The 19,252-nt window shown below is 50.5% G+C and overlaps 1 protein-coding gene across 1 annotated transcript; it reads left to right on the plus strand.

Moving 5' to 3' along the window:
* Positions 1-6,966: 6,966 nt before the first annotated feature.
* Positions 6,967-19,252, plus strand: TXLNA (taxilin alpha). Its single transcript, XM_081335343.1, has 11 exons — positions 6,967-7,201; positions 8,032-8,288; positions 8,478-8,795; positions 9,262-9,353; positions 11,271-11,441; positions 12,371-12,565; positions 13,761-13,880; positions 14,723-14,797; positions 15,319-15,411; positions 16,654-16,749; positions 17,285-19,252. Exons 2-11 carry the CDS (start codon positions 8,066-8,068, stop codon positions 17,612-17,614), a joined length of 1,713 nt encoding a protein of 570 aa, XP_081191469.1. The 5' UTR covers positions 6,967-7,201; positions 8,032-8,065; the 3' UTR covers positions 17,615-19,252.

A 19,252-nucleotide genomic window follows, 5' to 3' on the forward strand; every position in this document is an offset into this window, starting at 1 on the left:
AAACCGCGCATGTACGCGCTGACGCCTCGCGAGATGCAGGAGCTACGTCGTTACGTCGACAAAAACCTCGTGAGGGGGTTCATCCAACCTGCCCGATCCAAGATAGCAGCGCCAATACTATTTCGGGAGAAGAAGGATGGCACGCTTCGCTTGTGTGTCGACTTCCGAGGCGTCAACGCAGTCTGCGTTGAACATCTGTATCCGCTGCCACTCATGAAAGATCTTCTGGCACACCTGTCGACGGGACGCATCTTCACGAAGCTAGACCTACGGGAGGCGTATTACCGGGTGCGGATCAGAGCTGGGGATGAGTGGAAAACGGCGTTTAACTGTCCGCTGGGCAGTTTCCAGTTCCGTGTCATGCCGTTCGGACTCCAGGGGGCCCCAGCCGTTTTTATGCAGATGATAAACCAGGTGCTTCACAAGCACCTGTACCGCGGGGTGTTAGTGTACCTGGATGACATTCTGATATACGCTAAGACTATGGAAGAGCACGTTGCCCTCGTGCGCCAGGTGCTTCGGAAGCTGCTGGCTGCCCGCCTCTATGTGAAGCTCACCAAGTGCGAGTTCCACAAGACGAGGCTGGATTATTTGGGGTATCGCGTGTCGGCGAGCGGCATAGAAATGGACCCTCGCAAAGTGGAAGCCGTCCTGCAATGGCAGGCGCCGCGGACGCGGCGACAGCTTCAGAGTTTCCTGGGGTTCGCGAACTTTTACCGCCAGTTTATTCCAGGTTTTGCAGCGACAGCCCTGCCGCTGACGGACCTGTTGCGGACGCGGAACTCCGGGGTGAAACCACGTCCAGGGTTGAAGCTGGCATGGACCACCACGTGTCAACGGGCGTTCGAGACATTAAAGACCCTGTTTGCGAAGGAGCCGGTGTTGGTACATCCTGACCCCGACTGTCCGTATGTGGTCCAAGTCGACGCCAGCGACGTCGCGGTAGGGGCTGTGCTGTTGCAACGGAACACGAAGGGCGTGTTGCAACCCTGTGCCTATTCTTCCAAAAAACTGTCATCGGCGGAACGCTCGTGGGCGATCTGGGAGAAGGAGGCGTTCGCTGTGCGCGCGGCCTTGGAGACGTGGCGACACCTTCTGGAGGGGGCTGCCCATCCCTTCGAGGTCTGGACAGACCACAAGAACCTGGGGGTTCTGCAGTCCCCGAGGAAGCTGGCGCCCAAGCACGTCAGATGGGCTCTCTTTTTCCGGCGCTTTAATTTCGTCCTGAAGTACGTACCGGGGGGGGGGAACTTCCTTGCTGACGCACTCTCACGGCTGCCGCAATACGACACCAAACGAGAAGCGGTCATACAAGAACTCATCCCGCCTAATGCATCCCCGAGCGCGACCCAGGCAGTCTGCAGCGTGGGGGACGATTTGTCCCGTGCCATGGACGAGGCCTTAGCTACAGATGCCTGGCTGAAGGAGCATCCCGGACTTCTGACTATGCGTGACGGCTTGGCCTGGCACGGAGATAAGCTGTATGTGCCTCAGGCACTACGCCCCGCCATTTTGCGCCGTTGTCACGACGCCAGGCAGGCCGGTCACTTCGGCTTCCTGAAAACGTTACACTTAGCACGCCGTCAATTTTGGTGGCCGTGCATGAAGGCGGATGTGGAACACCACGTCCGGGGATGCCACGTCTGCGCCACAGCAAAACCCCGTGTCGGGAAGCCATTGGGTCTGCTACAGACGGTTTCGGACCCCGTACGACCATGGCAAGACATCGCCATGGACTTCATTGTCGGGCTGCCGGACAGCAGAGGGTACTCGGTAATCTGGACGGTCATCGATCTTTTTTCCAGACAGGCGCACTTCGTCCCCTGCAAGGGGCTGCCGTCCGCCAAACGGTTGGCACGACTGTTTATGACTCACATCTATCGGCTGCACGGGGTTCCCCGACGGGTTATTTCGGACCGCGGGGTCCAGTTTACAGCACAGTTCTGGCGAGAGTTTCTACGACACATCGGCTCTACCCAGGGCCTCAGCTCCGGTTACCACCCAAGCACTAACGGGGCCGCTGAAAGGGCCAACGCCACGGTGGAAAGGTTCCTCAGGAGTTATGTGTCGTATCAGCAAACAGACTGGGCAGACCTCCTGGTGTTTGCGGAAGTCGCCCACAATAACGCCGTGCATAGCAGCACGGGTTTGACACCATTCCAGGTGGTGGCGGGGTATGATTTCGTCCCTGTCCCGGAGTGTGGACAGGGATCGGTGACACCCACCGGGCCTGGGGAGTGGATGCACCAATTAGGGGCCGCCTGGAAAACCGCTAGGGAGGCGATGGTGAAGGCCCAAGCACGGGTGAAGGAGCAGGCAGACAGGAAAAGGGAGCCCTTCGACACCCCCAAGGTCGGGGAGTGGGTGTATCTGTCAACTAAATATTTGCACTTACGGGTACCAAGCAGGAAGCTAGGCCCCAAGTTTCTTGGCCCTTTCCAAGTGATTCAAGTGATCAACCCCGTGACCGTCCGTTTACGGCTACCAAAGTTCCTAGGAAAAATCCACCCGGTCTTCCATAGTAGCCTACTAAAGCCCGCTAGGGGAATAACAGAGAAGGCGGGTGAGAACGCTCCGGGGCCTGTGCACGGGGACCGGTATGAAATACAGGCAATCCTAGATTCCCGGGTACGGAGGGGGCAGGTACAGTATCTCGTGATGTGGAAAGGATATCCATTAGCCGAGGCTTCATGGGTGAGGAAAGGAGATGTTCAAGCGGACCGTCTGGTCACGGCTTTTCACCGTACACATCCCTCCAAACCGGGGGGTAGCACTGGGGACTCAGCGGCTCGTCTTTGTGGAGGTCTATCTTGTCATTCTTCTTTTGCAGGAGGGCAGATGGTAGGGGGAGCCGACTGTCAAGCCCCGCCGGCCTCCCGTCCGCCCGGGCCTCGACAATGGCCGCGCCGTCGCAGCCGGAGCCCCGCCGAGCAGCCGGCCGGTCCCCAGCTGATCGGCGCGCCCCAGCTGCAGCCTCCTCGAGTCCTGGAGGGCGGGGCCCCGTATCCTGCCGGGGCAATCCGCCGCAGCCCCGCCCAGCGGCTGGCCGGTCCCCAGCTGATCGGCGCGCCCGAGCAGCCGCCTCCTCGAGCCCTGGAGGGCGTGGCTTCGTATCCTGCCGAGGCAAGCCGCCGCAGCCCCGCCGAGCAGCTGGCCGGTCCCCAGCTGATCGGCGCGCCCAGGTGGCGCCTTCCCCGAGCCCCGGACGCTTTTTCGGAGGGCGTGGCTTCGCCCGGGCATCGCGGAGCACGCTGCCGCAATCCCGCCGAGCAGCTGGCCAGCGCTCAGCTGTTTGGCGCGTCCGATCCCAAACAGCCGCCGGGCGCGCGCTCGCCTCGTCACCGGGGATGGCGCCGGGCACCCACCGGTCCGGCGCTAACGTTTGATACTCGGCGGCTGGACCCTGGACTGCGGATGGCGCCCGGGCGGCAACAGGCTGCACCCAGCGAACAGGCGGACACGCCCCAGCAAACTGTGGAGGGGTGTGTGGCTGTGCCTGTTTTGCCACCCTCCGTTACTGGACTCGGGGGGAGCTTAGCGTCTGCAACGCCAGCACGGACTGGGGCGCGCGAGGGGGCGGAAGGACAGAACTCACCTGGGAGAGGGCTTGACAGGCTGCAGCAGCGCACACGTTGGGTGGTGGCTATGCACGGTGATGGGTGGGGTCTTTATGGGGAGGCGGGCGGATGCCGGTTTGCTTTGAAGGGGTGGGGTTAGGGTGTGGTAACATGATAAAAGAGCGTTGAGGCTAGGTGCCTCAACGCTGACTTTACCGCGGTTTGCTTTGGAGAAGAAATAAACCTTGTTACCCGTTCCTTTTGGAGTGCTTTTGTTTCCTGGCAAAGGACGTCGTGACATGCAGCTTCTGGCATTGGGAGGGGGGTGCGGTAGGTGAAGGAGGAACATTTCAAGCGAGATTGCCCCACCCAGGAAAAAAGAAGAAAAAGCGCATTCCCTCATTCAGTTTGAAGAGGAATGGGGCAGATCAGAGGTTTTTGGACTGAAGGTCCTAACAAGATACCCTGATGGATATCCAAGTGGGACCTCAAAATGAAACTGTCATACAGGGGCAGCTAGAACATCTTTAAGTTATGTACCCCCAGGACTTAAGATTTTAGTTAAAAACACTTTTGTTTCTGGAATCAAGGGAGAAACTTTCAAAGTATCAGAATCTGAACCCATTACCTTAGGGACATCTTTATTAGAGCGAGATGCCATTATTGCTTTAGAAGGGTAAAAGAAACTCTGAGGCAAATAAACAGACTCCCCACAGTTAACTGAAGATTAAAAAAAGATTAAAGCAAGTAAGAAGAGCTGGTGCAGGAGAGAGCGAGAGAAAGATAGATGAAGGAAGGAGGGAAGTGAAGAAGGATGAAGGGAATGAAGGAAAAGAGGGAAAGAAAAGAGCCAGCAGAAGGAAAGAGCCAGAAAGAGAAAGGATGAAGAAAGGAAGGGAGGAAAGGGCTAAGGAAATTAGTGAAAGAAAGATAAATCCTGAAAGGATTGGAGGTATAAGAATGTAGAAGAGGGTTCAGAGCATAGAGATATATAAGAATGAAAAGTAAGTTTGTCATATAAACAGCTGATAAAACATATGAGAGAAGATAGGAAGTGAAAGAAGGAAGGGAGAAGTGAAGAGCTAGTGAGAATAAGGTACAGAGAGCTGAAAGAAAATGTATGGTTTAAGAAATAAGTTAGCAACAAGGAAGGTGGATGAGAAACTTTTATAGAAATTCAGAAGGTGAAACCAGAAGAAGGGTGTGTGAAAAGAAATGAAGAATAGCCCATTAGGGAAACTCAAAGATGCTTAGCTTTCAAGATGAATTCCTTTAACAAGTTTATATAGATTCATTTCAGTGGTGAATTTCTTATTTTATTCACTAAGGTAACTTTAATTCAAAAACATTCTCTGAATTCAGAAACAAATGTTGGTTCCTGATTAGTAAAACAGGATTAGTATTTAAAAAAATCCCTCTAGATCAAACTTAATAAGGATAGAAATCTAAAAGACACAATGGTTATGCTATAGTTAGGTAATCCTCGGGTTCAGCAACCGTTCAAAGTTACAACAGTGCTGAAAAAATGGACAACTGTCTTAGACATTCTGGCTGTTGCAGCACTCCTGCAGTTACAGATTCAAAATTTGGGCACTTGGCAACTGATCCACATTTATAACTTCCTCTGTCCCCATCTGACCTTTGGCAGCTCTCAGCAGAGTAGTCCCCAAGAATCATTGCTGCTCCCCTTGCAGGGGAGGCCCTGCAGAAATGTCCCTGCCTTGCTGCCCAGCGGGAGGATAGCTCTGCTGGTGGTGGTATCTGGTGCAGAGTTCTTGGTCCCAGCCCCTTTCTAGTGAGGTGGCAGAAGCCACTCTGCTGTCCATGCATGGATGCAATCCCTGCCCGCACACTCTAGCACCTGTCCATGGCATCTGACACCCCCCACCATGGTTCTTACTTGCCAGCCTCCTTGCTTTTTGGGCTCTCACCTTTTCCCTATTAATAAGCAGTCCTGGGATTATGCGGCGCTCAGGACTGCTGGGATTCTTTTGCTAAGGTGAACACTACAGTTCCAGAACAGGGGGATACCTGGCAATGCTCTAAAAGACATATTGATTAATGATTTCTGTGGTAACCCATCTCACAAACACGATTCTGGATGACTAACAAAGTATTAAAACAATATTAGTGGAATAAAAAACCAACAATGATCACCGAGAATGAACCCCAAGAAGGCAGTAAACAGAAACCTCTCCTCTGATAACTTTATTTGGAAATGAATCATACAAGAGTATTATAAAGACCATTTTCCCCCCAACCTTGGCCACTTTAAGGTGTCCAGCTCCCAGAATTCCCCAGGCAGGATTGTCAAACGCAAGGAAGCAACAGGAGGGATAATAGATGGATAACCTTTATTCTCATTTTTTATTGTGAGCACATTGGCACACATTGGAAATGAAATCCAGTTGCCTGCTCTCAAAAGAAAGTATATACCTACCCATACCCAACACACATGCATTTATATATATAATACACACACAGAGAGACACACACCCCTACAGCCATACACATGTACATGCATATACATATTAATCACAGTCCATTTTGATGAAGGGATGATACTGGGTTGTTAGGATTCTTTCTCCTTTACTTTTTCTTAATTGTTTTTTTCAGTTTCCACGTGGTTTTGTTTGTGCATTTTTTTCCCAAACGTGCCAGCTTAAGATTCCCAGAATTTGCAATAATGGCGAATATCCGCAGCTCGGGTGGAGGATGGCAGAAGGTTCCTTCTCCGAGCTGGAGGGATGGTTTCCGACCGTTTCGCTACCAGGCTGGTAACGTCTTCAGCGGAGCAGGTGTGGGCGTGCCACTTGACCCGCCCACACCTGAAGCCCTCGGACAGGTAGAACACCGGCGCTCACCTCCCCCCTAAGCGCCGCCGAAGGGGCTGCCTAGCCCGGAAGCGAAACGTCTGGAAAGCGAGAACCGAACCTTCGCCCTCATTCTCGCCCAGAATTCCCTCAGCATTTAAAAAATGCTGCTTTTCTCAATGACATTTTGAAAAACAGATATTTTTTTACAAGAAAGAGCCCTCCCGCGGGGCCTCGAGGCGAGCCCGAAGAAAGCTTAGGTCTGCTTCAGAGGGTCAGGCCACTGTTTTGTTCTAAAGGAAGCATATTGCAAGAGGATGATGATGATTTTGTTGTTGTTGTTACTGCCTGAAGTCTGCTCGCATTCCTTTGAAGCTCCCAGCAAGAAGCCGATTCCCGCCCCAGGGGATGCTGGTAATTGTAGTTTCAGGCCACCCTCCCCTCCTTCGCCGGGAATGAAGACCGCCGGGAGTTGTAGTCCAATCCAGATTCCCGCCTCGGGTGGCGCTTTTTCTTCCGTCGTTTCCCAGCATGCTCTTGCCGGTCCCTCCCTCTGATTGGCCGCTGACCGTTAGCGGCGCAGGCGCAGTGTGAGTCCGGGCTGGAGCTGCTTCCTCGCAACTCTGCGGAGCGTCCTGCTAAGCGAGCGGAGAGAGGCTGGAACGAGAACCCGGCAGCCACGGAGCAGAGGGGAGAAGGAAGCCAAGCAGCCGCGCCGGGACAGCGGAGGGCCCGAGCTGGTTCGCCCAGCCGCTTCGAACGCCTCGTAGTTCTCGGGCGTGACGTCAAGGCGGCAGGGAGTGACGTCAGCGGCGCGGGAGTGACGTGATAGTACGCTGGGGAAAAGCTGCGGAGCTTCCCGCGGGAGGAGGGCGTGACCTGAGCGAGGACCCCCCCCCTGGCCGTGGGGGGCTGAAAGCTTTGCGGGGGGGATAGAAGGAGCATTTCAGGAGCTGCAGGAAGGAACGGGGGGGGCGGGGGAGAGGGAATTGCGGGAGGGTCCGCGCTCCCCTTGGAATGGCCGAGGAGGGGGTTCCCGAAAGCCCCCCCCGGGGGAGGGAGAGGGTTGCAGACTTTTGCAGGGATCCGTCCCTTGTGGGGCTTACTTTTTATGAGAATGAATTTGTGAGTCTCCAAAGTGCTGACAGTGACAAATAACTAGGCTCTGCTTAAGGCAGGAGTGGTGCAACTCTGTGGTCTTTCTTTGTGGGCCAAGGAATCCTGTTCTTTAATCACTGGCAGAGAAGTAGAGTCACGAAATGCAAGAACTGTTGCAACAATAATAAATGGAATATATATATTTTTTAAAAATCTCCCCAAATCGAGGAAAATATGCAGACATTCTGGTAACCGTCTGAGTATGTGACATGTCTTTACTCACTTTGTGATATTGTTCTGCCAAAATAAGTGCAGCTCCCAGTTACAAGAACTCACACGATCTGAGCTTATGCTACTTCCTAGGCAACCAGCTGATCAATCAGTGATATTCTACAAGGTGTGCCTGCCATAGGTACTAACAGTTATTAAAATTGCCACTTGTTGGCTGTAACATTGCGGTTCCTTTGGCTGTCCCAGTTCTTATTTACTTTATTTGCATATGTGCTGTTGCCTGACAGCAAATAATCACCCAAAATAACACCGTTTATTTTTGTTTTACATAGAAACTGCTGAAAGTGGCTTTGAAAGCGAAGTACAATGAAGAACCAAGATGGCGAAAGCAAAGCTTCTCTTCCACCCCCCAGCCCTTGCAAAATAAGGGGTGTTCTGGGGCCGGAAGATAGTGACTTAGCTGAGGCTCCTGGAGGGAATGCAGGAAGCGGAGATTGTCACCACCAACTTGGCCTCTCTGCCTTGAAACACTTTGCTGATGATCGGCTTGAAATGCCGGTGAACGAGGAGCAGAGGGAGAAAGAAGAAGGTGTGTTTCCCTGAGATTCACTAGTTTTGTTTCTCTTTAAATGTAGAATTTGGGGCACCACCATCATTTGAGAGAACGATTCTTACTCTGTCCTTCACTAATTCTCTCAAGAGCTGTGTTTTCATTTGTTTTTTTCCTCTTTGGACTTCTCCCCTCTTAATGTTGAATGGTGCTTTCTACCGTCTGCAGCACATCTGGCAGAGGAGGCTGTGCCTTGCCAGCCAGTCCCGGATGTTTCTGAGGAGTTGAGCAGACAGCTGGAGGACATTCTGAGCACTTATTGCAGGGACTCCAACCAGGAAGCCCCTGGAGAGGACAACGGCCAGAATGAGCCTGTGGAGCTGGACGAGCCAGAGAAGTGCCGAAGCGAGTCCCCCCGGAACGGGGACCAGGACCAAAGCTGCCCTGAGATAAATGGCGAGAAGGAGGGTCCCAGGGGAATCAGCGATGAGATCGGAGAGCGTGACCACAAACGAGTCCAGGAGAAAAAGAAGCCCAGAGGGCTCGGTAGGAAGTTCTCTGCTTACAGGCCTACATTCCCTTTGTTCTTCCAAAAAGCAGGCAGTGAGAAGGATTGGGGAAGGGACATGTGCACAGAGAGGCTACCGTCTCTCTCTCTCTCTCTCTCTCTCTCTCTCTCTCTCTCTCTCTCTCTCTCTCTCACACACACACACACACACACACAGTTGCTAAATCATTCCAGCCTTAGCAGTTGTTAGTCTTGGAAGGGGCAACCCATGTTAAATCATTTGGGGTGATTTTTGGCATCTCACGACTCACCTACCTCTTAAGGGTTGTTGTGTAACTGAAATGCGGGGAGGCTCCCAGTTACCTTACCTCAAGTGATTGTAAGAGTCTGTAACTAGAATGTGTCTAGTTTTATTTCCCACATTCTAGAGGCTTTTTTATACCGGAGACGCCATGCCACCATGTCTCTGTGCTTGCTCTGAATGAGCCTTTGCTTTGCTTCCAGGCAAGGAGATCACTCTGCTGATGCAGACCCTCAACACCCTCAGTACGTCTGAGGAGAAGCTGGCAGCCCTCTGCAAGAAGTACGCGGAACTGGTCAGTGCCTTGCATGGGTGGAGAGGCGACTCAGCAGACGGGAGAATTTTCTCCGCTCTCAGGCGGGCAGGGCAGCGGGTTGTCCAGGGGAGTTGGATGCCTTCAGATCATCTTCACTCAGGCAGCTGCAAGAGATAAAAGAATGGTCACTTTCCAACCCAAGTTGCAAAATCTTATCCTGCTTTTGGGAGTTTGATTTCTTGAACCAGGGTGGCTGCTTGACTCTTGGGTAGCAAAAGTAACCAATTTTAAAGCTTAAAAACTGATTTTAAAAACCAACAAACTTATGACGGTGGGAAAATTTATGCAATGGTATCTTATCAGTTAAGATATTAGAAGTTTTTTTTGTCTGTTTTATTTATTTTAGTTGGTTTTTAAGCTTTAATCTGTGTAGTTCAGTTGTTTAGGACTAGGCCAAATGATTTACTAACTCAGGCTCAAGTTCTTCCCTGAAACTTCTGTGAAGTTATAGTTGAGGGAGGAATAAAATTATGTAGGAAACCTGAGTAAAAATGCTAGAAATATTTAGTTTTAAATGCTGCAGCACGCTTCAGGGGGCGTCATCTTCTCCAGAGAAAACTTCTGTTATTCTTGCTAAAAAGTAGAAAAGATCTACATTGCGTTGCTTTGATCACAAGTTTCCAGAATGAAAAAGTCCAGGGGTCTGTGTGGATTCTCGGTTGTCCAGGTCAAAGTTGTGCCAAAGGTGCTTTTTTCAAAACTGTTTTTTTTCCTTTGAAAATGTTTCACTTTACATCCAAGACATTCCTTCAGTGTTTTGTGTTAGCATCCTTGATGATCAGAAAAACCTTGCAATGAGTGGTGGTTTGAAAAAGGCTGATTAATTAAATAAAACATTTATTTTATTTTATTTTAATTCCATTTATATCCCGCCCTTCTCCGAAGACTCAGGGCGGCTTACAAGCTTAGCAGTAGCCTTCATTCTAGGTATATGCCTGCTTATTAGGGCTTTCACACACACCCCCAAGCGGCATTATTACAAAGTCAGCTTAATTGCCCCCAACAATCTGGGTCCTCATTTTACCTACCTCGGAAGGATGGAAGGCTGAGTCAACCTTGAGCCTGGTGGGACTCGAACCTGCACTAATTGCAGGCAGGTGGTGTTACTTAAGGAGGCATTAGCCCACTGCTCCACCAAGGAGGCATTAGCCCACTGCTCCACCATGTCTGCATTTAAGCATATTCAAGGGGAATGTAGACTGAAAATAACTAGTATCTAGATAATTATACCCCAGTAGGAGGGACCATCTCCGTTCTGTTCCACTCCAGATACATCGGCTGATAATCAGCCACCCTCCTTGGCCAGCAAGCTGGCTGAAATACTGTATAGTCCACTAGTTGCTTGGTTGGCAAAGGCAGAGCAAATCAATGCGGGAAACACATTAGCACAGGAAAGGGACGCCTCTGTCAGAACTGTTCTCCACAATCGTAGAACCTGTTGTTCAATCTTGGCAATTTTAAGATGCCTGGGGAATTCTGGGAGTTGAAGTCCACATGTCTTAAACTTGCTGGGGTAGAGAAACACTGTTACAGAGGTGCACAACCATGGAGAAGATATGTGGTGAACTTTACAAACATGAGCTCAGCATGAGAAAGAAGCCCACTATTGCCTCCCTTGGATCTTGTTAGTATAAGGGAGCAAGCGAAGGAGTAACACTTTAAAGTAACACTTTAAAGGCTCTGTTATTCCAGTCTGTCTCAATAAAACAGAGTTCAATATTAGGGTATCTCCTTTACCTGTCTGGCCTACCTGAAGGGGTGACAGTTTTGTTCCTGAAATAATTAGATTTTTAAACATCTCATTGTGCTTTTATTTTTCAGGGAGATCCTTCAGTCATTTCTGCTACATGATGTACTCGTTCCTTATTTTTCTTCCTTTCCTTCTTGCCCCATCAGCTGGAAGAGCACCGAAACTCTCAGAAGCAGATGAAAATACTGCAGAAGAAGCAGACTCAGTTGGTGCAGGAGAAGGACCATCTCCGAAGTGAGCACAACAAGGCTGTTTTGGCTCGTACCAAATTGGAAAGCCTGTGCCGGGAGCTACAAAGACATAACCGCACTCTCAAGGTACCTGAGGCTGGCTGATGCCAGATGAGAAAATTGTCAGAGCCTACCTGGACTCCCCCCCTCCCCCCGCAGCAGTACTCCACCTCTCAGAGCCCTAAGTGGCAGCTCATTCCAGGGATTTCCCAGGCTTCTCCTGGCCCTTTGAGGGGAAGGGTTAGGGTGCAACACTCTGTTCAGGGAAGAGGAGGCTTAGGAGCCAGCCACGACAGAGAGTCCTTAGTTTAGGATCAGTCTTTAGTACCGATGGACCCCTGAAAAGGAACCCAAAGTTCTCTCCCCCCCCCTGGGGTCACATGACTGTATTTTGGTCGCTTGGCAAGGCCTGCAATTTACAGCCATTTGCAGCATCCTGGAGTTTACTGTGTTTGTTCCAGAAACAGGCATTTCCTTCTGGTTTGTGGCAGAATCACCGCTGCAGAAAAGGTCATAAAATTGGCTGTGGTCACATGATGGCCCACTTTACAACCATTGTGACTTATGACTGAAATTGCAGCCTCGGATATGTTTGTAAGTTGAGGACTGCCTTCACCTCAAGAGCAAACGGTTCCAGTATAATAAGACACGTGCATATTTTTAAAAATATAAAATGATAAAAATCCTCTCTCCATAATGGAAAGAGTAGCCGGCCTCTTGCCCACAATCGCAAGCGACAAAGACTCGGAGCCAAATGGCCCTCCCAGAGCGTCGGTATTCAGCCCACTGAAGGCCGTGCATAGCCGCTGCCCCCTGTTGTGACCTTGACAGGCCACGAGAGAGAGGGAAAGTGCCTGGCGTGGATTCGGGAGGGAAGGTTGCCGAGTGGCTGATTGCAACTTCTTGTTCTTTGAAGAGTGGCAGCAGCTCCTCGGGGTTTGCTAGCTGGATTCTTTCGACTCGGACTCTTGGCATTGTCCGAGTCGCCTGGAAGGCTCTCCCGCTTTCCTCCGCAGGAGGAGGGTGTCCAGCGAGCTCGCGAGGAGGAAGAGAAGAGGAAGGAGGTAACCTCCCACTTCCAGGTGATGCTCAATGACATCCAGCTGCAGATGGAGCAGCACAACGAACGCAATTCCAAACTGCGCCAGGAGAACATGGAACTGGCCGAAAGGCTGAAGAAGCTCATAGAGCAGTACGAACTGCGAGAGGAGGTGAGCGGCAGGGAGGGAGGAGCCGAGGGAGGGGCCCTCCTCCCCAGCCTGCTGCTCTTCAGCTGGGCCACCTCAGACAAGACTTTTTCTGCAGGATTTGATTGGCTTCCTGGTCATTCGACAGCTCTCCTCCTGAGCTCTAGAAAAGACAGTGTATGTAGGTAGTCCTCGGCTTATGGCTGTAATGCAGGTTAGCCATTACAATCTCAAGTGGTGATGGTCGTTAAGTGAAATCACCTCACTTAACGACTTCCCCATCCCTGCTCAAGTGTAGCATGGGGTGCCTCTAGTGGGGGAGGCCCTGAGAGGCCTAATCCTGAAGCCTCCCGCACCCCACCACTTGGGGTTCCCCCCCACCACTTGGGCCTGCTTCCCACCCCACCACTTGGGGTTCCCCCCCACCACTTGGGCCTGCTTCCCACCCCACTGGGCCCCACACCCTCCTCCTCACTTACCTTTTGAAGATGGCAAGAGGTCAGGGGAAGGGAAGTCAGGCCACTCCATTGCTGGGCCCGATCCTCGAAATGGTCACCATTTTCCAAATGGCTGCATTGAATTGTGGCTGGTCAAAAAATGGCAGCTGCTTCAGGGATTGTGCTGCCCAGCCCAGCAACGAAGCAGCTTGCTTTGTTTTGCTAATGTGAGCTCTGCAGCATTCTTCTGCAGAGATGCTAAGGCTCTGGGTTCAGTTACAAGCTAGCAAGCCACGCTGGAGGAAGGGAGGGCCCAGCCGCCTCCATCTTGCTGCCATTCGTCCTTTGTCATCAGGGACTCAGCTTAGCTTGAAAGAAGCTTCACCTCTCCTTAGTGCAGGGGTAGGCAACCTCGGCTCTTTTATGACTCATGGACTTCAGTTCCCAGAATTCCTGAGTCAGCATAGCATAGCTGACTCAGGAATTCTGGGAGTTGAAGTCCATGAGTCATAAAAGAGCCGAGGTTGCCTACCCCTGCCTTAGTGGGTTGCCCCCTTCAGGAAAACCTTTCTGTGTGTCAGTTTGCGCTGTCATGATGACACCGTCAGTGTGTATCCAACTGCAACATTTCATGCCCAGAATATAGCTCAGCCTTCTTTCTCATTGGGCTGAATCAAAGTTGGCACCAGCGAGGATTCCTTTGGCGGGTTCAGATCAGGCTTGAGAGTTCAGTATGGAGCGAAGCTGCCCTGGACTGACGCCTGTTGTGTTTCTCTTGGCAGCACATCGACAAGGTCTTCAAACACAAGGACCTGCAGCAGCAGTTGGTGGACGCCAAACTCCAGCAGGCTCAGGAGATGTTGAAAGAGGCGGAGGAGAGGCACCAGCGGGAAAAGGACTTTGTGAGGCTTTGCGTGGTTGTGTCTTTGTTTAAGAAACAGAAAGCTGGAGGACAGCCACGCTGCCCTCCTCAAGTAGGCCTTGGCAAGGATTAGGAGGGAGCAGATTCTGGGGCAGCTGAAGAAAAAAAGGCAGCTGAATGAGAAAAGGATCTTCAGCTGCCAGGAGACACTGGAGGAGTTGTCAGGAGTTCTAGTAATCAATTGTGGGTAGTCCTTGACTTATTTTGCTTAGCAACTGTTCATAGCTACAATGGCACTGAAAAAAGTGACCTGACCTGTTCTCTTACTTCTGGTATCACCCTGGTCATGTACTCAAAATCCAGAGGCTCGGCAACTGGCATCCGTTTACGATGCTTACAGTGTCCCGGGCTCATGTGATTGCCATTGCCATCTTCCCAGCCAGCTTTCAAAAAACAAAGTCAGTGGCAGAAATCCAGATTTGTTTAACGACTGTGTTTTGCTTAACAACTGTGGCAAAAATGTCATAAAACCGGGTACAACTCATTTAACCCTGAGCTGCCTTGTTTAGCAACGGCAATCCTAATCCCAAGCTGAGGACTACCTGAAAGGCAGCCAGAGGGATTGGCTGTCTTGGTCCTTATCAGACCCGATTATCAGTGAAGCTCTGAGATCTGGATTTGGAAAGAACTTGACAGAGGGAGCAGAGGCCAGGCGTCTGGAATTGGTTTTGCCTTTATCCTTGGATTCCACCGCTTGGGAGCAGAGGCTGAATAGCGGCTGGGGAGGCGGAGGTTCTGCGGAAGGAGATTCCCTGCCCGTCGGAGACTCTCCTCCTCTCTCATTCCCTTCTTGTTCTCCCCTTCCTTCTCTTTCTCCTGTAGCTGCTGAAAGAGGCCGTGGAGTCCCAGAGGATGTGTGAGTTGATGAAGCAGCAGGAAGCGCATCTTAAGCAGCAGGTGGGATGGCTGGGGGCATCTTTGCTCTGGCTCAGTTGGTTTAGCCCAGCGGTCCCCAACCTTGGCAACTTGGACGTGGCTGGCTGGGGAATTCTGGGCATTGAAGTTGCCACAGTTGGAGACCCCTGGTTTAGCCTAAGGATGCTCATCACTTCCCCGAAAGGGAGCTCGGAATTTGCTTTGGGGTTGCTAGGCTCTAAGATGGGAGACGCCGTCTTTCCAAAACCAAATGTGGGATAGACCTGGGCCATCTGTGATGGGAGTCCAAATGGTGGCTTTTAGGTAGTGGTGCAGGATCAAAAAAGGAACAGGGCTTTACTTGGTTGGTTGCGATTGCCATCTTGACTTTTTGGACACCGCTTGCCCCCGTAGACACCCTGGATGGGACTTGGCTACTGCCGCTGCTCTCGGGGCTGGAGAAGAGGAATTTGTCATCCCGCCGTCCTTTCACCTGACCCCGTAGAACAGCTGCAGACGTGAATGTTCCAAGCAGTCATTCCTCTCTGCTTTCTCTGATTCAGCTGGCTCTTTATACAGAGAAGTTTGAAGAGTTTCAGAACACCCTCTCCAAAAGCAGCGAAGTCTTCACCACGTTCAAGCAAGAAATGGAGAAGGTATACAGTGGATCAAGGATATGGAGGGCAGGAGGGGGTGGGATGGGGGGGTTGGTTGGTTGGCCGGCCTCTGACTGACTTGTGCCAAACCCTCAGAGGAAGAGTCCAGACTGAGGTTTTCCACCGTGCTTCTGAAACTGGCAGCAGAGTTAAAGGCTGGGACACATTGACCCACCCTGGACCTTGAATTTGTGTGTGTGTGTGTGTGTGTGTGTGTGTGTGTGTGTGTGTGTGTGTGTGTGAGTTGGGGTTGCCCTGTTGCTTCTGGCCTTTTGGTCCTGCTGTGCCAGAGGCTGCTCGAGGGAGCTGGGGCTGCAGCAGGTGCCACCAGGATACAGAAAGCTTTTACAGCATCTTTTCCCACGTGGAGACTTAGGGACATCTCTGGCCTACAGAACTGCTTTTTTTGCAGAAAAAAATCAGAGAAAACGGGTCAGTCCAGTTTGGGCCAATCTGTTCTGGGGCAGCAGCATCCACGTCCCTTCCCATTCTTGTAGGCTGAAAATATTGAAATTTTAAGAAATGTTTTGCAGAATCTTATATTCCCTAAGATATATCCATCCGTCTGTCCATATATTTATTTATTTGTATCCCACATTTATTATTTTTACACATAAGACAGCAAACATATCCAACACCCCCCGCCTCCTATTTTCCCCACCACAAAAACCCTGTGAGGTGAGTTGGGCTGAGAGGGAGGGACTGGCCCAAAGTCACCCAGCTGGCTTTCATGGCTAAGGCGGGACTAAAATTCGTCATCTCCTGCTTTCAAGCCATTATTGCATAGTGCTTCCCGGTAAATACCTTCTCACCTTGAATATATTTGCAGCATTATCAATGTCAGAAAAATTTAAATGCTTTTGATAAATTGTTATGGTGTTTGGGGCTGGTTCTGATAAATACTTGAGTGTTCATTTCCTCGTTGAGGTGCTTTCTAACAAAAGTGCATTTTTTCCTATAAAAAAAGTTTGTAGCACTGCCACTGTTTTTGAACCAATCAGGACTCAGTGAAACATTTTCATTTCTTGTTCATTTCCATACTGATAGCTTTCTTCCTTGTAAAGAAATCAGTGATTTTATCCATACTCAGCTGCCTTTGATTGCAAGGGCAAGAACCATGTCACTCAGTCTGGTCTTCAATAGTCCATAATCCCAGTTCTTGGCTTGCTGAAGACTGACAAGACAGGAAAGTAGGAGGGACTTTGTCACTGCTCTTTTCTTGTTTCGGTTGCAACTCTATAGATGACCAAGAAGATCAAGAAGCTGGAGAAGGAAACGACGATGTACCGGTCCCGGTGGGAAAGCAGCAACAAAGCCCTTCTAGAAATGGCGGAAGAGGTAACATGGCCCTCTGCTGCGGGGAGACTGAGGCTTTCTCATTGTGGGGAATGTAGCCAAACAGGGCAGCCTTCCAAAATAGAGGAAGCCATGTTATCTCGCACAAGACTGATGGACAAAAATAAAGATAAATCTAGAAACAATTAAAATGGTTGAAGTTACTTAAGATCTGAGGCCAAGGAGATGGAAAGTGCAGGGCTGAGGACTTATCCCGTCTGCCATCTACAGCAAGGAGTGCCCCAGTGGTGCTCCAAGCCAGCCAGCAAAGCCAAATTTTAAGGCCCCTCTGGAAGGCTGGGCGGGGGGAGCAGATCTCACCTCTGACGGTAGTGTGTTCCACAGGGCAGGGGGCCACAGTGGAAAAGGCTCTTCTCCTTGACAGCTCCAGTCAAAATTCCTTCACAGGTGGGCGGGCTAATCCCATTGGGGCGAGACAATCCCATTGAATTATCTTCAGAACTTGGTTCCATTGACTGTCTTCAGATGTTTCCTTCCAAAAACTGACTCTGAAATTGATGCTCTTGTTCCCACGCAGAAAACCCTCCGGGACAAAGAACTGGAAGGGCTCCAAGTGAAGATTCAGCGCCTTGAGAAGCTGTGTCGGGCCCTGCAGACTGAACGCAATGACCTGAATAAAAAGGTCCAAGATCTGTGTGCCTTTGCGTCTCTGACCACCGGGACAGAGGTCGAGGACCAGGCCCACAGCATCCCAGAGGAGCTGGCCCTGCAGGGCCCCAGGGCAGGAGAGGGCTTTGGTCTGGCCCAGGCAGTGGGCCCTCCAGGCCCGCCTGAGCAGCCTGGGGCATCGAGCATAGGAATGGCGGCCGAGCAGCCAGCAGAGGACGCTGCTAACTCTGCTCAGTAGAGCTGAAGGATAAGCGGGCGGGTTGCAGCTTTCTCCAGATGGATTCATTCCTCTTTCGAAGCCCCGTGCTCAGATGAAAACTGTTCTGGGGCTTTCAGGTTAAAGCTTTTGACAATACTGAATGCTTTTTTGGCTTTTAAAATAATCTCTGTATTATCCAACACTATGTACAGCAGCAACATCCACCTTTTATATATAGATCTGTAAATGAGATTGATCCCATTCTCTGCGTGGTGCTGTGTGAACATCTACGTCTGTGGCAGATCCAGCCATTGATCCTTTTCAAAGGTGGGAAGCAAAGCGGGGGAAGCTTGCTAATTTTACCTCCTCCCACTTTAACATCTGGCTGTTGCAGCTCAGTGAGTGCCATACTAATGCAGATGCAAAGCAAAAATCCCAGTGGGACTTTGAGGATTAATTCTTTTCTTTTTCTGAATGGTTTTTTTAAAAAAATTACCAGACCTGCCCTTTAAAGTCAGTGCTGGAGACTCAGGAGTTTGATAATGTGGTAGATTATTCTTTTTAGCCCGTAGGGGTTTTTTTTTGGGGGGGGGGGAAAGATGGAGAATAAAGCTGATGTATTACTGTGACGTGGGGACAGACACTGAGGCGCCCCTTTCATCGGTGTGGGTGGAGGAGGCGTCATCTCCAGGACTTTGCTACTTCCAGAATTGATGTCTCAATAGCCTTATGACTTCACAGTTGCCTCTATGATTATATGTGTGCATGCACACAGACACAGACACGCACACAAGCAAGTGTATGTACGTACTAAAGATTTAATCCAAAGGTTTTGCTTCCTTAACTGTTTTGCACATACTGAGCATTCCTGCCTGTGTCTGCGCCTGGTGAATGTTGGATGGGTGGCAAAGTAAATTCTCCTGCGTGTAACTTTCAAGGAGACAAAACTTAACCTCCCAGTCCAGACCACATAGGTGGTGGGCCCAGGAGCTAGAACAACCTTGGCCCAAGTCTGGTTGCCTGAGGTGTGTCCTAATAGCACTTTTGATGGATTGTTTGTCTATAGAATCATGTGGTGAGGAGGTGTCCTCAGAGCTTTTTGGTAATTCTGTTCATTTGGACCCTTCTTCACTTACAGCCAATTCATTATTTTAATTTGTGCCACTTTTGGTCTTAAAAGCAATCACAACCTTAATTCTTTTAGATAGATGCTAAGCCAGAGCCATTTTAAGTATTAATATAAAATTATTATATTGCTAGTAGCTTCCTTTCCACTTGAGAGAGATTTCGGAGAGCTGGTCACTGTTGAGGGCAAGGCCCATTTGCTCTCCCCCCCCCAGTGGACAGCAGTCTCTCTCTCTGGAAAAAAAGACCTGAGTTTTAGGAAATGAGAATTGTGACCCCTGCCTGAAATGGCAGACCTGGCCCCTGTTTTCTGTGGGGTTCAGTTGCTGCTGAAATTTTCCTCCACTTGGTCAGCCGGCAAGAAGAGAATGGATGATTGTAAACGTCCCCCACAGCTCTCCCAAGAGGAGGAGATTATCGTAAGCTGGGGAGGTCATCTTTGTCCCAATTTTTCTCTTCTGCAGTGTCAAGCAAACCTTCCAGTTTTTAATGCTGTTGTACAATAGACTTCTGTTGTATGTATCTTTGTACCCAATAGAAATGCAACATGTA

The sequence above is a fragment of the Vipera berus genome (assembly GCF_964194415.1).
Source record: "Vipera berus genome assembly, chromosome: 9".
Lineage (NCBI taxonomy): Eukaryota > Metazoa > Chordata > Lepidosauria > Squamata > Viperidae > Vipera > Vipera berus.